The sequence below is a fragment of the Chlamydomonas reinhardtii genome, chromosome 9 (genome assembly GCF_000002595.2).
Source record: "Chlamydomonas reinhardtii strain CC-503 cw92 mt+ chromosome 9, whole genome shotgun sequence".
In the NCBI taxonomy this organism is placed as follows: domain Eukaryota; kingdom Viridiplantae; phylum Chlorophyta; class Chlorophyceae; order Chlamydomonadales; family Chlamydomonadaceae; genus Chlamydomonas; species Chlamydomonas reinhardtii.
Window position 1 is genome coordinate 6,474,702 of NC_057012.1, and position 10,963 is coordinate 6,485,664.

General features: G+C 61.7%; 1 protein-coding gene across 1 annotated transcript; it reads right to left on the bottom strand.

Moving 5' to 3' along the window:
• Positions 1-2,491: 2,491 nt before the first annotated feature.
• On the bottom strand, positions 2,492-10,857 carry CHLRE_09g407300v5 (uncharacterized protein). Its single transcript, XM_043066202.1, has 14 exons — positions 10,428-10,857; positions 10,051-10,207; positions 9,610-9,685; positions 8,917-9,259; positions 8,404-8,561; positions 7,850-8,036; positions 7,482-7,541; positions 7,138-7,205; positions 6,775-6,809; positions 6,560-6,634; positions 5,360-5,437; positions 5,058-5,193; positions 4,143-4,216; positions 2,492-3,455 (listed from the first exon to the last, which is right to left on the bottom strand). Exons 1-14 carry the CDS (start codon positions 10,616-10,618, stop codon positions 3,228-3,230), a joined length of 1,866 nt encoding a protein of 621 aa, XP_042921498.1. The 5' UTR covers positions 10,619-10,857; the 3' UTR covers positions 2,492-3,227.
• Between the last annotated feature and the right edge of the window lie 106 nt (positions 10,858-10,963).

The following is a 10,963-nucleotide window of genomic DNA, read 5'->3' on the forward strand; positions in this document are numbered from 1 at the left end:
AGCCGAACACATGGCCCTGACATATGTGCACAATTGCTTCCAGGGGCCCCGGTTGCACCCTCTCTGACCCTCCCCACCCCACCCCCTGCTATGCCCCTTGGTGCAGCCAAGTGTTACACCAGTCCAGTATGCCAGCGGGCACAGGGCCCGCGGATTCGGCCTCGAGCGTGTGGGAACGCGGCGCAAAGCGTGAGGAACGCGATTGCCCGCAGGTTGGTATGAACGAGCGGTCGTAGCGCAGTTGGTTAGCGCGTAGGTCTCATACTCGATATGACTTGGGGGATCCTAAGGTCGAGAGTTCGATTCTCTCCGACCGCAGCGCACTTATAGCTCAGTTGGTTAGAGCACCCGTTTAGTAAATCCGAGGCATTCACCTCGGGGCGAAACAGCGGGAGGTCTCCAGTTCGAATCTGGATAAGTGCAGTGGTTAGTGACTCTCCATAGCTCAGCTGGAAGAGCGAAGGACTGTAATCGTGTGAAGACATCCTTAGATCGCCCGTTCGATCCGGGCTGGGGAGATGGATGCCGAATGCTTTTGCATCGGCCAGTGCCGAGGCAGGCTGCCTCAGGCAGCTCCAGCGGGCGGCCGTGACCACCGATGCGGCTGACAGAAAGTTCCTATGTGCGACGCCCGCTGGCCGCTGAAATATGCACCCGAATCGGTAATAGTGGCCCTGGCAGCGGTAGAACTTGCGGAAGAGCCCATAGCATTGTCAATGCTGGTTGAAAGATGTGCACATGGCAAGCCTGGCGACGGCCTCTGCGCCGGCATGCAGTTGCCCACCCGTGCTTGTCACGCCTTGTTGGAAGCAGCATGTTGTTTGCAGGCCGCTGGCAAAAAGGGACGACTAGCCCTACCGACGAGCCCGTCACTTATCGCATCACAAAAAAGGGGGAGTTGCGGGAATTGAACCCACGACCTCTCGCATTTCAGGTATTTCCCTAAGCGAGAATCATACCACTAGACCAAACTCCCACGCATGACACACATGCACATTGCGACATACAGAAGCACAAGCCAAAGTGGCGACGAAGGGGGCGTTTGAGGGACCGACTCACTCTCTTTCGACGACGACTCCCTCAATTGACTTGTGCATCCGGGAGGGACTGCCCGTACAAGTCAGACGCATGTCCAGGCTCGGGAAGGCCTGGAATGGGCAGGGAAGAGAGGGGGCGGGAAACAGCAGTGGAGGGGGACACCGGCGCAGTCACACTACAGTGGCCGCCACGGCATGCACCATTGCAAGCGGAGGCTTGGGCGTTGACAAGCGGAGGCTTGGGCGTTGACCCCTTGGGTCCCACTCCCTGCGGCTGAGCTGCAGCAAGATGCCGTGGAGGCAGGGCTCAGGCACAAGGCACATGTCTGGGCAACCGAATGTGCTTGGGCACAGCTGGTGAGCAGCTGTGAGCGCTAGTGCATGCCGCCCTTGGGGCAGCGACATGGGTGTGCGATGGGCAGTGCTCGTATCTTAAGAAGGCCGGTGCGGCGCCAGTGACAGATTTCCGGAAAAAGGCATCTTTGGTTTTCAGAAACCCGCAGCCGCCGCATCTTTGATCCCCCAAATTTTTTTCCGGGGGCTCCGCCCCCGACCTATGCGCGGTTCGTGTCAGGCCAGGGGGTGGCCAGGGGCACGCCATGGCTGGTACTGAGCATCCGGTGTTCTGCCAAACAAGGTTGTCCTGTTGCAGCGTGCCAAATGCGGCTGCAGTTGCCCCCAGCCCACGTTCTGGCTCCGGCACAGCAAAATATTCCGCCGCACGGCATGCGCCATTGTTTCAGCGTGCGGGGTGAGGTTGCTGTTGCCCCCAGCCCACGTTCCGGCTCCGGCACAGCAAAATATTCCGCCGCACGGCATGCGCCATTGCTACAGTGTGCGAGGTGAGGTTGCTGTTGCCCCCAGCCCATGTTTCGGCTCCGGCGCAGCAAAATATTCCGCCGCACGGCATGCGCCATTGTTACAGCGTGCGGGGTGAGGTTGCTGTTGCCCCCAGCCCACGTTCCGGCTCCGGCGCAGCAAAATATTCCGCTGCACGGTATGTGCCATTGTTATAGTGTGCGGGGTTGCTGTTGCAACACTTCGTTGCTACAGAATGCACCGGCTCCATGGCTCCTTGGCAAATCGTGGCCCATCCCCACGCCAAACCCCAGCGCCCTCTCCCACGCTCATCACGCTCACTCACTCACGGAATGATTCTTCTGGTAGAAGGCTGCTCTATCTTGGTGTGCCCCCATGGTGCCAGCAGGACACGGCCGTAGAGTATCCTGGGTCACCCGGACAAGTGACAGAAACGCCCCAGAATGTCTTCTGCGATTCTCAGAAAGACCCCTCAAAATCTGAAGCGTTTTCACAGATTTTTGGCCACAAGAATGAAAATTTTCTTCCGCCGGAGGCTATTTTGGGCAAATTTCTGTCGAAAAGAAGGAAGATACGAGCACTGGCGATGGGACAGTGGCAAGGCGCACGTTGGCGTAGGCCGGTAGTGTGGCAGCGACAGGGGCTGGGGTTACGAAAGCAGCACGTGCGGCATGTGCCATGAAGGGCGGCGGTTATGTTACTTGCTCGGCGTTGTAGTGCCTGGGTAGCGCCACCGCCCTCATGCACGTCACCCCATGTGGGCCGTGCCTGATGCTAACCTGTGCCGCCCGCGCAATCCATTTCCTAGCGTGCATGTGCAGTGCTGCACTGCCCACCTCTCCCATGCCATCAAACCGTGCCAACCAAGCCACCGCACACCTGCCAACGCACGCCAGCAGAGGCCCCATTCGCAATTACAGGACCCCCGAAGCACCGGTAAATGCATTCTCTGCCGTTCCGTGATGCCTTGCTGCTGCTGCAATTACTGACTTAGATACGCCCAAACAGGCTCTGTTTGCCATGTCAACCATGGCAAAGCACTTGACACCGCCGGGTGGTCCCTTCGTGCAGTATCGCATTCACACAATATTACCGTACAAGCTCGTGCCTCTCTGAGGCAGGGTCGGTGAGCAGCAACCAAGAGCTGCTCGCCGGCTCAAAGCCAGCCGTCAACAAGCAAACCCCTACCAGACCACCAGACCAACTCCAACCACCATGCACACCGCACGCGCCGGTACCGACCTGCACCAAACATCACCGACCTACATGCATCACGTATTCACACTTGGCGCGTTTGCAAACGCCCTCCCTCCCCCTCACAAGCTAGCTAGCTACGCCCAGTCGCGCACACGGGCTGCCAATTGTCACTTGTCAGTTCGCCTCCTCCATCACCGATGCCGCCTCCAGCAGCTGCTGCGGCCGGTGCCGATGCCGCGCGGGCCGGCCCTCCCCATCCAAGGGCCACTCATCCGCTGCCGCGCCTGCCGCGTCAGCTCCTGCAGCGTCAGCTCCCCCTGCTGCTGCTGCTGCGGCGGCGGCGGCGGCGGGTGCAGCTGCCGTGCAGTGGCGGTTGATGAAGTCGGCGGTCAGCGCCAGCACCTGAGCACAGGTGATGAAACGGAGCAAAGCACACACAAGGGAGCGAATACAAGAATGTAAGTTCCGGGATGCTGGGGCCTCAGAAAATAGAATAGATGGATGCGATACCGTAGCTGGTCAGCTGGTAGCAGGCATCAGCGGTGGGGCGTTGTTGTTTTGTGTCTGCGCGGGAGGCTGCTACACACTCCACACCAACACCCAACCACCCAACCACCCACCCCAACCCCAACCCCACACCCACACCCACACCCACACCCACACCCAACCCCACACCCAACCCCACACCCACACCCACACCCACACACTCACACCCAACCCCAACCCCAACCCCAACCCCACCATACCCCCACCCCCAACCCCAACCCCAACCCACACCCCAACCCCAACCCCATCCCAACCCCAACCCCACCCCCACCCACACCACACACCACACCCACACTCACACCCAACCCCACACCCGCACCCACACCCACTATGCAGCAGCTGTATATCAAACGGGAACACTATTTCGGAGGGTCTACGCGCTGGAGCTGGAGCTGGAGCTCGAGCTGGGGCCAGGAGCTGGTCGACATCGTCGGTAACGCTTCATGTTCCGCAAGATGGTCTACCGTCTACCACTTCCTTAACTAATCATGAATGTAACCCACCCACCACCCCGACACACACACCACACCCACCCCATCACACCTGGTCCGGCTGCTCGTCCATGGGCACGTGTCCGCAGCTGTCCAGCACCACCAGCTCGGTAGCGGGCGCATGGCCTGTCGGTTGGGTTTGGGATGGGGGGGAGGTGTTCTATGCCTTAGCCCAACGAAATAGGTCCAGGATTGCATGAAACGGCTTATTGTGTATCAGCACGAGCTGCTACCAAACCTGAGATAAGGAGCGACTAGGAGCGGGGAGGGGAAAGGAAGGGGGCTTGAGGACACACGACGCAGTAAGCACACTGTAGCGGCGTAGGGCTGCGAGCGGCGGGCTTGTGGGACACATGCCCTACGGGGATGACCAGCGCGACACCACAGGGCAGTCCTATGAGAATTCCAAACTCGGGACGGCACACAGAAACGGTGGGGCCGATGCAGTTGCTGCGTGTGTTAGGAAACCACACAAGGGGGAGGAAACACGTGTGCATGTGCGAGCACTCCACAGGCCGCGGCCAACCCGCGCCTGCTGCCTTGCTCGTGAGTGCGACGAGCTGCTAAAACAGTTTAACACCTCCCACGCTCATCCCCCCGCGCGGACCGCTCCTCTGCCGCTCTAGTCGCCCTGGCCTGCCTCTGTTCACTGCCGTCCGACCCCCACCCCCGCTTGCTGTTCCCCAAGATGGTCTACCGTCTACCACTTCCTAAACTGATCATGAACCCCACACCACTGACACCACCCCACCGCCCCACGCGTTGGCCCAATCAGCATTCCGAAACCACACCCCAAACAAGCCGCGCACCACTGCCGCCCTGCCCTCCTTGAACGGCTTGACCCCCTTCCTTACTTACTCCATTCTTCACATGAGCGGCTACCATCACCCCCAAAGCCCCACTACTGTTCCCTTTCGGCATTGGTTCAGGGTTCAACCCGCAGCCCCATCCCACGCGCTGCACGCACCGCCAACAGCGGGCCGCGCCCGCAGCGCCTCCGCCACCGCCTCCGCCGCCGCCAGCGGCACCGCCGCGTCCTGCCGGCCCTGGATGATGAGCACCGGCACATGCAGCTGCTGCAGCGGCTGCGGCGCACCCGCCACCTGCGCGAATGTGTGGATTTGCGTGTGGGAGCGCGTTGAATTTCCAAGCACAATGGCAGAATGTGCAGCTGTAGGGCATAAAGAAGAGGAACACATATGAATCGGGGGAAACGGAAGACAAAATTACACAACGCACTAAGCAAAAAAGACGCGCGCATGCGCCCACCTGCAGCGAGCGGTAGACCGCCAGTGTGCCGCGGTCCCAGTCGTGCGCCCGCAGCGGCAGTAGGAAGCCGTCGATCACCTGGCGGGGGCGGGGGCAGTGGGGAGTGGGGAGGGGAGTGGGGAGTGGGGAGTGGGGGCAGGGGAGTGGGGAGTGGGGGTTACATTCATGATTAATTAAGAAGTGAAGTCGTAGGCACGGTACAGTTGCAGCGTAGACGCGTTGTTACCGATGTCCGTGAAGTCCAGCGGCCAGCTCCAGCGCGTAGACCCGCCGAAAGCTGCTGCTGCTGCTCTCCCATTTTGTCTAACGACTATTCTAAGTAGGTTGATCGTATTGTAGTAATGTCAGTAAAACGATCACGTATAGCTCAGTAGCGCTCGGATGCATATGCGGATGCGAGTGCAACGCGACCGCCGCTGGACTTTCCTAGACCCGACTTGCTTTTTACTCACCTGCGCGCCGCGAGCGCAGGCGCCGCACCGGATACCGCGCCGCGCATGCACAGAGTGGGGCAGAGGCAGGGGGCGGTCAGGCGCGGCGCAAGTATGACGCGAACAATACCCATCCCGGCGCTGCTAGCTATGTGCAATGGGGTGCCGTGCGTGAAGTAGACTTAAAGTAGGGGCAGGGGAGTGGGGAGTGGGGAGTGGGGAGTGGGGAGTGGGGGCAGGGGAGTGGGGAGTGGGGAGTGGGGAGTGGGGGCAGGGGAGTGGGGAGTGGGGCAGGGGGTTACATTCATGAACAATTGAGAGGCGACATGGTGGCACAGCGGGCTCTTCATTACCGATGCCCGTGAAGGGGGCGGGGGCGGGGGCGGGGCAGTGGGGAGTGAAGGGGAGTGGGGGGGTTACATTCATGATTAGTTAAGGAAGGGGGGGGGGAGTGAAGGGGAGTGAGATGGTGGGCACGGGACACTGGCGGCTACGCAATGGCGAGTCATGGTTCGCAGGCCCGGAGGCCGGGACGAGAGATCGACAGAGGCGGCAGGGGCAGGGGCGGCAGAGGTGGAAGGGGCGGCAGGGGTGACAGGGGTTGAAGGGGTGGCAGCTTCAGCTTTGTTGCCCAAGCACGATCGCATACATGCACATACACGTTTCTGGCGCGCTCAGCGCGTCTATGGTGGGCGTCCGTAAATCCCTCCGGCGCTTGGGCCGGTCTTCCTCCGTTTTGGTTTTGCTACACACGCCCCCGCCGCCTCACCTCCTGCGGCACCTCCCGCTCATCCGTGTAGATGCCCAGTCGGCCCTGCTCCACCTCCGACTTGCGCTTGAGCACCTGAGGGGGAGGGGGGCGGGGGGCGGGGGTAAGTGGTCAATCCGCCCAGGCACCACACACGCGCACATGCGCACACACACTCACAAGCACATACACACACACACACACACACACACACACACACACACACACACACACACCTGGCGGCGAACGTAATTGACCCCGGTGTCGTCCCCTGGCGTCACCGGTCACGCACATCGGCAGCAGCACAAGCAATTGTGGGTGGCACAAGGGCGTGGCGGGTGAGTGGCAAGATGTGGTAAGATAGATTGGAGAGGTCCCAGGGCGTGTGACGTGCAGCCGATCAGCAGTGCGACATCCACCGGCAACATCGCGCCAACCCGCCCCAACCAAACCCAACCAAACCCACCGGGACCATCGCCCACCCATCACCCTCTCATCCTGTGCCCGCCCAGTGACCCCGTCCCCAATCCTTCCCATCCCCCACACCATCCCCAACACCACCCCAACCCCACACCACACCACTCCGCAGCCGCTCCTACCCGCGATCAGGGCCCGTGTGAGGCCGAAGCGCAGGAGCTGTCCAAGGTCCGCACGAGCCAGGAAACCCCTGCGCGAGGCAGAAGGGCCGTGCGGGCGCGCATGGCAGAGAGGTGCATGTGTGTACGTGTGTGTGTGTGTTAAAGAGCACAAGGAAAACATTACGCGTAGGACAGTGTGTGTGTGTGTGTCGGTGTGTATATGTGCGTGTGTATATGCATGTGGGTCTCACAAAGAGGAAAGGGGGGCGGGGACGAGGGACGAGGGAGGAGCGAGACGGAGGGCGCGGACGGTGCGAACGTCTGGTTGCGCTTGTCGATTCGCTCTACCTATGCAACACACTCACTTGGGGTCCACAGAGACGGCCGGCGCAATGAGAACCAGACCGCTGACCAGTTCCGGGTACCTGCGCGCATACAACGTGTATGGCGTGTGTTACTGGGCAGAGAAAGGAAGGAAGTGCTCAGAACAGGGCGTGCGATGGGAGCTTTGGCCTTCTGGTGTTTGCCTCAACACCCACCCCAAAGTAAGTGTAAAGCATAGGCCACGCTCTCCTCCTCGCTCTATTGCATTGGGTTCGGTTTAGTTTGGGCTGGTACCTTGTGGTGTGTTATTGGGCAGAGAAAGGAAGGAAGTGCTCAGAACAGAGCGTGCGATGGGGAGCTTTGGCCTTCTGGTGTTTGCATCAACACCCACCCCACCCACCCTACGGACCTGAGAGCAGTCTCCACCGCCACCGCCGCGCCCGCGGAGTGCCCCACCAGCACCGCCCGCTGCTGCTGCTGCTGCCGCCCGCCACCGCTGCTACTGCCGCCACCAACACCACTACCCGCCGCCGCCGCCGCAGCCGCCTCCTGCGCCCTCATCACCACATCCAACAGCCCCGCAGCCAGCTTGGCGCCTGCGTGGGAGTGGGCGTGTGTGGTGCCGCGTGTGTTAAATGCGGTCAGAAATATACCGTAAGTGCAAGTGCAGCCAGCAGAAAGGTAACCGCACAGGACCAAACACTCCTAGGGCTCCATGAACTGGGGCTTGGGAGTGACCCATTTCGAGTTCTGGGTTCTCCATTCCTGTGGGATTGGTTTCGACAATCCCTACCCCACCCCACGCACATCAAACGTTGCAAGATGGCTAGCCACGCACCTCCATACCTCGCCGCCTGCAACACGCAACTCACCACACCGCCCCCAAATACACACAAGCACACGCCCCCAAACACACACACACACACACACACACACACACAAACACACACAAACGCAGCTCACCGCCGGCCAGCGTGTACGGATTGCCCGCCTGGTCGCCCTCCTGCCAGCCCCCCAGAGGCCGGGCGCTGAGGCCGTAGGGCGGGCGGTCGTAGGCGACCACGTCGCAGCCGCCCGTGCGGGGGCTCACACGCGTGGACAGCGCGTCGAGCTGAAGCCGCCTGTGGGATTAATAGGCGGGGGGTTACACGCATCAAGTTTACGAAGTGAAGTCGTAGCCAGGTACAAAGGTACAGGGGGGGGGCGTTCAGCAATGATGGTTGAGGAGAAGTGAAGGCGTAGCCAGGTACATTTGTGACTGACGTGGGGGCTGCAGTTGTGGCTTTAAGACGTGGAGCATGGATCCAGCTGGGGTTGGCGGTGTGTGGGTTGGGGTTGTGGGTTTGCGTGTGTGGCAAACACAGACTTCCCCAGACACCGCACACCCGATTCCACGTTGCCCTCTTTCAACAAGCGCACACGCACACGCACAGCCCCCCTTTTGGGCTGGCATTCACAGCGCCCCCCCCCCCTCACCAGCTGAAGGTGGAGCCGTTGAGTCCGTGCATCAGAAGCAGCACCGGAGGCAGGGGGCCAGCACCACCACCCTCCACCGCCTCTGTCGCCGTCGGGGCGTCGTTGTCATTTCCCCCATCACCTCCCACCGTGAGCCCCGCCGACTCTCCTGCTGCTGCTACTGCACCTGCTGCTGCTACTGCCGGTGCCGGTGCCGCTGCTGCTGCTACTGCTGCTGCTGCTACTGCCTGCCGCTGCCCCGGGGCGCCGCCGTACCCGCGGCGGCTCTTCACGTGCAGCCGTACGCCCGCCACGTCCACAAAGCGGCTGTCGGGGTCCGCCAGGACTTCGGGGGAAACCGTGTCTGTGAGTGCGTGTGCGGGGGAAAAGGGTGAAGGGGTGGCGAAGGGGTCGACACCATGTGCATGCTTATGTGTATGTATGTTTTGCAAACTTGAGGGCCGGCAGGAGGCAAGTTCAGCGGGGGATAGCCTGTGAAAGGCACGGAGTCGAGGGGGCCAGGGGGCTTTGTGTATTGGGAGGGACGCGCGTCCGGGCGCGGCCCGTGCTGGTGGCGGCAGACGCCTGCTAGGACCGACCTCCCCATCCCGGCCCTTTCCCACCGCGCCGCGCGCCTGTTTATCTCCCCCCCCCACACACACACACAGACACACAAACACACAGACACACAAACACACACACACACATACATACCCGCCAGCGGCTGCGGGGGCCCCTGCAGCAGCGGCACCACCAGATCCTGGATCCAGGGCAGCGAGTCCCGTTGGAACTGTGAGGGTGGGGGCGGGAGGGAGGTGAGAAGTGGTGGAAGGTGGAAGGGTTGGCGGCGTGACGAGCTGGGGCGGGAAAATGGTATCAGGCCGAGGGGCAAGGGCCCCCACTCCCAACGCACCCCACGAGTCCGGATGCCTGGCGACACTGCACGCGCACACACCCACACCCACACCCACGCCCACACCCACGCCCACACCCACGCCCCACTCCTCCTCGGCCGTCTCCCCCCCCCCGGCAGTCTTCAGTGCATCCTGTACCACTTTTCCAAACATCCCTGCAACCCCCCAGTCCACTGCCTTAACTAATCATGAATGTAACCCCCCAGTCCACACACAGCATCACCACCACTCCACCGCGCACCTGGGCCGCCAGCGCCGACAGCAGTGAGGCGGTCAGGTCCGCACGCGATGCGGCGGCCCCGCCGGCACCGCTGCCGGCGGCATCGCGCCAGCTGGCCCCGTTGCCGCCGTTGTCGGCAGCGGCTGTTACAACCCGGCGCGCGCGCACGCCGTTAGTCCTGTGGGCAAGTGAGTTGGGCAAGGAGGTTGCTTAAACGGTCTTGTGCCGTACGCCACGCCACGCCACGCCAGGTCACGCCAGGCCGCGCCTCAGCTGAGCAAACCCGGGCCTGCTGCGGCCAAGCACCCTCCCTCCCTCGGATGGCATACGCAAAACACCACAAAGCGGCGACAGGAGCGGCCCTCGTGCACTTCCACACACACACGCCAAGCACGTGCCTGTTGTTGTGCCGGAGCACCCAGGGGCCAGCAGCGGGGGCGGTCAGGGGCACGCCGGCCCTCGCGCCACATGCGGGAGCGTGGGAGGTGCGGGCGCCACACACTGCTGCTAGGGCTGCTGGCAACGCTTTGAACTCGGCGCCGCGACCACAGCGCGCAGTCACTTGCCGGTCGCCTTGCATGGAAAGCATTTTCCAGGCGACAGAACGCGGATTGCTTAGCGAGCGCGACCTGGCGATGCGAAATGGAAAGTCAACTATCACAAGCAGCAACGCCCGCGCATCCAAGTAGCGTAAAGAGTATTATGGTCCGTGAAAAACACAACGGTGCGCGGAGGCGTGGAAAACACAGGCGTTGAGGATGAGATGTTGCAGGGGTTTCGGTCCAGGCTCAAAGCTCAAACTCGAAGGTTCAGGCGTGACAGCTAATTTCTCTCTTTGCTGTCCATAAAATGCACAGAGGAGAAATGGAAAGCAATTGCTGCACGGCCGTCATGCAGACTCCACGCGACCCCAACCCAAACCCTGCCAGACCAA